At 46.0% G+C, this 5,460-nt stretch overlaps 1 protein-coding gene across 4 annotated transcripts in view; it reads right to left on the bottom strand.

Annotated features, from left to right (window-relative positions):
• Nucleotides 1–5,079, bottom strand: part of LOC106581516 (collagen alpha-1(XXVI) chain) — a 78,330-nt gene extending 73,251 nt beyond the window's left edge. For 2 of the 4 annotated variants that reach the window (XM_045704077.1, XM_045704076.1), the window contains exons 1-3: nucleotides 4,616–5,077; nucleotides 4,166–4,288; nucleotides 3,944–4,047 (exon numbers count right to left, since the gene is read on the bottom strand). In XM_045704077.1, coding sequence (XP_045560033.1) covers nucleotides 3,944–4,047; nucleotides 4,166–4,288; nucleotides 4,616–4,782 — 394 coding nt within the window. In that variant the 5' untranslated portion in view covers nucleotides 4,783–5,077. Of the gene's footprint in view, nucleotides 1–3,943; nucleotides 4,048–4,165; nucleotides 4,289–4,615 lie in introns of all 4 variants that reach the window. The other 2 variants (XM_045704079.1, XM_045704078.1) reach the window with 2 other exon arrangements.
• Nucleotides 5,080–5,460: the final 381 nt, after the last annotated feature.

The following is a 5,460-nucleotide window of genomic DNA, read 5'->3' as shown; positions in this document are numbered from 1 at the left end:
AAGAAACAGGATAGAGCTAAGCACAGTCAAAATTCTAGAGGAAAACCTGGTTCAGTCTGCTTTCCAACAGACTTTGGGAGACAAATTCACCCTTCAACAGGACAATAACCTAAAACACAAGTCCAAATATACACTGGAGTTGCTTACCAAGATTACATTTTTTAAAGTTTGTATTATTTAACCTTTATTTAACTAGGAGAGTCAGTTCAGAACAAATTATTATTTATAATGACGGCCTACACCGGCCAAACCCGGACGACGCTGGGCCAAATGTGCGCCGCCCTATGGGACTCACAATTACAGCCGGTTGTGATACAGCCTGGAATGGAATCAGGGTGTCTGTAGTGACGCCTCTAGCACTGAGATGCAGTGCATTAGACCGTTGCGCCACTCGGAAGCATTGAATGTTCTTGACTGACCTAGTAACACTTTCACTTAAATCGGCTTGAAAATCTATGGCAATGATCAACAATAAACTTAACAGAACTTGAAGAATTCTTTAAAGAATAATGTGCAAATATTGTAGAAAGCAAAGCTCTTATAGAGACTTACCCAGAAAGACTCAGCTGTAATCGCTGCCAAAGGTGATTCTAAAGTGTATTGACTCAGGGGTGTGAATACTTATGTAAATTAGATATTTTTTGTATTACATTTTCAATAAATTGACTCAAATGTCTAAAAACATGTTTTTACTTTGTCATTATGGGGTATTGTGTGTAGAGAAGTGAGTGTTTAAAAAAAAATCAATTTAGAATTCAGGCTGGTAACACAACAAAATGTGGAATAAATCAAGGGGTATGAATACTTTCTGAAGGCTCTGTGTGTGCAGTAAGTGAGTGTGGTGCTTGCCAAAGTGTGAAGGTATATTTAGTAGACTAAACTCTGGAGACCAGAGAGCTGGGCATACATTCCACATCCTCCCACTCTGTTTTCAGTCAAGCTGACCGCTTCTAGTGGTTCCCCCCAGTCCAACCTCTCTCTTTACTGGGCAGGGAGTCTAGTGGTTCCCCCCAGTCCAACCTCTCTTTACTGGGCAGGGAGTCTAGTGGTTCCCCCCAGTCCAACCTCTCTCTTTACTGGGCAGGGAGTCTAGTGGTTCCCCCCAGTCCAACCTCTCTCTTTACTGGGCAGGGAGTCTAGTGGTTCCCCCCAGTTCAACCTCTCTTTACTGGGCAGGGAGTCTAGTGGTTCCCCCCAGTCCAACCTCTCTTTACTGGGCAGGGAGTCTAGTGGTTCCCCCCAGTCCAACCTCTCTTTACTGGGCAGGGAGTCTAGTGGTTCCCCCCAGTCCAACCTCTCTCTTTACTGGGCAGGGAGTCTAGTGGTTCCCCCCAGTCCAACCTCTCTCTTTACTGGGCAGGGAGTCTAGTGGTTCCCCCCAGTCCAACCTCTCTCTTTACTGGGCAGGGAGTCTAGTGGTTCCCCCCAGTTCAACCTCTCTTTACTGGGCAGGGAGTCTAGTGGTTCCCCCCAGTCCAACCTCTCTTTACTGGGCAGGGAGTCTAGTGGTTCCCCCCAGTCCAACCCCTCTCTTTACTGGGCAGGGAGTCTAGTCGTTCCCCCCAGTCCAACCTCTCTCTTTACTGGGCAGGGAGTCTAGTGGTTCCCCCCGTTCAACCTCTCTTTACTGGGCAGGGAGTCTAGTGGTTCCCCCCAGTCCAACCTCTCTTTACTGGGCAGGGAGTCTAGTCGTTCCCCCCAGTTCAACCTCTCTTTACTGGGCAGGGAGTCTAGTCGTTCCCCCCAGTCCAACCTCTCTCTTTACTGGGCAGGGAGTCTAGTGGTTCCCCCCAGTCCAACCTCTCTCTTTACTGGGCAGGGAGTCTAGTGGTTCCCCCCAGTCCAACCTCTCTTTACTGGGCAGGGAGTCTAGTCGTTCCCCCCAGTCCAACCTCTCTCTTTACTGGGCAGGGAGTCTAGTGGTTCCCCCAGTCCAACCTCTCTTTACTGGGCAGGGAGTCTAGTGGTTCCCCCCAGTCCAACCTCTCTTTACTGGGCAGGGAGTCTAGTCGTTCCCCACAGTCCAACCTCTCTTTACTGGGCAGGGAGTCTAGTGGTTCCCCCCAGTCCAACCTCTCTTTTACTGGGCAGGGAGTCTAGTGGTTCCCCCAGTCCAACCTCTCTTTACTGGGCAGGGAGTCTAGTGGTTCCCCACAGTTCAACCTCTCTTTACTGGGCAGGAAGTCTAGTGGTTCCCACCAGTCCAACCTCTCTCTTTACTGGGCAGGGAGTCTAGTGGTTCCCCCCAGTTCAACCTCTCTTTACTGGGCAGGGAGTCTAGTCGTTCCCCCCAGTCCAACCTCTCTTTACTGGGCAGGGAGTCTAGTGGTTCCCCCCAGTCCAACCTCTCTCTTTACTGGGCAGGAAGTCTAGTGGTTCCCCCCAGTTCAACCTCTCTTTACTGGGCAGGGAGTCTAGTCGTTCCCCCCAGTCCAACCTCTCTTTACTGGGCAGGGGAGTCTAGTGGTTCCCCCAGTCCAACCTCTCTCTTTACTGGGCAGGGAGTCTAGTGGTTCCCCCCAGTCCAACCTCTCTCTTTACTGTGCAGGGAGTCTAGTGGTTCCCCCCAGTCCAACCTCTCTCTTTACTGGGCAGAGAGTCTAGTGGTTCCCCCCAGTCCAACCTCTCTCTTTACTGGGCAGGGAGTCTAGTCGTTCCCCCCAGTCCAACCTCTCTTTACTGGACTGGGAGCCTGAGTTTTGTGGTGCCCTGCCTCCCTATGGCCTCACGCTTTACAAGACTCTCTACCTCGTTTTTATATGTTTCATAGAGCCTATTTTTCAACCCTTTCACTATAATGGGGAAATATGGGGGGTGGGGGAGGGGGGAGAGTAAGAGAAACATCTCTTGCTCCTACTGACCAGATCCTGTAATCACAGACAGACCATCTGGACCTTGTTATCATAACATCTAACACAGGTCACAATGTAAGGTTGTTAAATACTCTAAAAACATCTCCTGTATTTATTTTATTCATCCCTTCATCCACTATAGAAGATGTAAATCCTACAATAACAGCAAGCATCAGGTCTTACCCTTTCCCCCCCCAGAAATCTGATACCAGGGCTGATAATCAATCGTTTTAGTCATACATTAAACATTTCTCTATCAATGGTGAAATTGTAAATAAATTATGTTTCATTTTGGCCAATCTCCTGCGCCTACAATAGCTGACAACCTCATCTCTCTCTCTCTCTCTCAGACACAAAAGCATCTTGATTAAAAGCCTGAGGAGCATGTACACAACCGCAGAACCTCAGCAGCCCTTTCAACTCCCCCTTTTTTTTTTATTGTGGAACATGTTCCTAAAATGTAATGAAAAACAGGCTCCTTAGTCCCAACCTTTAATTCAACACACCTTAAGTTCCCAAACCTACAGTAATGTAGTAGTATATCAACCAGCAGGTGACCATAGCTACAGTACTTCCCATAGTTACGTTTTCTCACTCACGTAGCAGGTAACGTCTTTATGTACGTATTCCTGCTACAGTCTGTTACAGTCTCCATAGAACATCAACTGGCTAACACCTTTAAAAAGACCTTCCCTCAGTATATTAAACATTACTCTGACCAAATACATACAGTATTTTACAATGTTTGCTTTGCCAAACTAAGATTATCGCCTGAGGAAATGGAGAAAAGGTAGAGGATTATAACCAGTGGTGTAGTGGAGGATAAATGCCAAGTAAACACAGTTTTCCATCGTTTTTTTATTTTCCCAACAGTTTATAAGGCTTTTGAGAGAAAAGAAAATGCATTGAAAGTATAGGAAGCGTTACTTTTTTCACTGTGACCGGCAATCAGAGTTTACCCACCTATTTTATTTACCACTTCAGCACTGATTATATGGGTTTATATTATGGCGAGGAAAGATAGAGGGTTATATGGGTTTACATTAGGGTGAAGAAAGACAGAGGGCATGATTATGAGTGTGAATTCTCACCTTCTCGACATTCATCCCCTACAAACCCAGGACAACACCTCCACTCCCGAGCTGTGACCTGCCGATAGGCCACCTTATAAGACGGCCTGACCACGGTCCTGTAGCTGACGGAGGGACAGGGTCAACACAGGAACATCTTCATGTGGACTATTGCTACTATATACACTATAAGATGGCATTTATATCAAAACAGGACTCTGGGGTCGTCTGGTCCAGTCCTACCTGATGAGTTTGGTGCAGGGTCCTGGCCAGCGGCAGCCTTGGAACACTCTCTGCACCATGGTCTCTGTCCCATTGTGCACCTGGCACTTTACGGTCCTCAACACATTGTACTGGCACCAGTTCCTGTAATCACAGACAGACCATATGGACCTTGTTATCATAACATCTAACACAGGTCACAATGTAAGGTTGTTAAATACTCTAAAAACGTCTCCTGTATTTATTTAATTCATCCCTTCATCCACTATAGAAGATGTAAATCCTACAATAAGCATCAGCTCTTACCCTTTTCCCCCCAGAAATCTGATACCAGGGCTGATAATCAATCGTTTTAGTCATACAATAAACACTTCTCTATCAATGGTGACATTGTAAATAAATTATGTTTCATTTTGGCAAATTCTGTCCATCCTCACAATGGATTCTCTCCGTGCGTCATGGTGTGCTCACCTGAGGTGAATGTTTGATCCGCTGCCTGGTGAACCTGTGGTCGCTCTCTGCTCCGAGTTGACGCTTTGACCAGTCACTCCGGGAAACTGGTAAATAAATCCCGTTCCCGTCGAATGACAGACCAGACATATCCATATTATGCACAGAGCGCACGGGAGCGATGTCATTGCCAAATGGCGTCTCCACAGAGTTCCAAAGCGCGAGTTGCTGTAGGTTTTCGTTGACTTTAAAAAAATAAAAATAAAGTGAGTTTGAAACCCTTCGAAGGGTTAGATCTTTGTCAGATTTAGGGCAGGCGGAATAAATACAGCGTAGTAGCCAAAAGTACAGCGTTTAAGAGTTCGCCATGGTGCAGAATACAAGACAGAGTGCTGGGTAAAACCAATAACTCAAGTCAAAATGCGTTACACTGACCCCCATGCCCAAGGAATAATCTGCGTTTTAAACACTACTCTGACGTTGGACCCCCCTGTGAGATTGAAGGAGTCAGATATCTACTGTACCTTGTGCGCGTAAAAAGCGCGCAGAAGTCTGGTGAGGTAGAAAACCACAAGTGACTACTGTGTCATCAGGAAACGCTTTTAATAGGAGATATTTTTTGGGGTGTAAATTTTGATTTAGAATAAAGGTTAAATTGCAAGGAATTTAAAAACGACTTCACTTAATCCTATGGATTATAAGAGCACACCCTGTCACATTTTAGGGACTCCACGTTATTTATAATGAGTGATACATGGAGAAAATCAGATCTCAGAAATGAAAATGGATGGCCCTCCCTTCAGTAAAATACACTACCGTTCAAAAGTTTGGGGTCACTTAGAAATGTCCTTGTTTTCCATGAAAAC

Source organism: Salmo salar, chromosome ssa20, assembly GCF_905237065.1.
Source record: "Salmo salar chromosome ssa20, Ssal_v3.1, whole genome shotgun sequence".
NCBI classification, from domain to species: Eukaryota; Metazoa; Chordata; class Actinopteri; order Salmoniformes; family Salmonidae; genus Salmo; species Salmo salar.
This window is presented reverse-complemented; position numbering and strand designations above follow the sequence as displayed.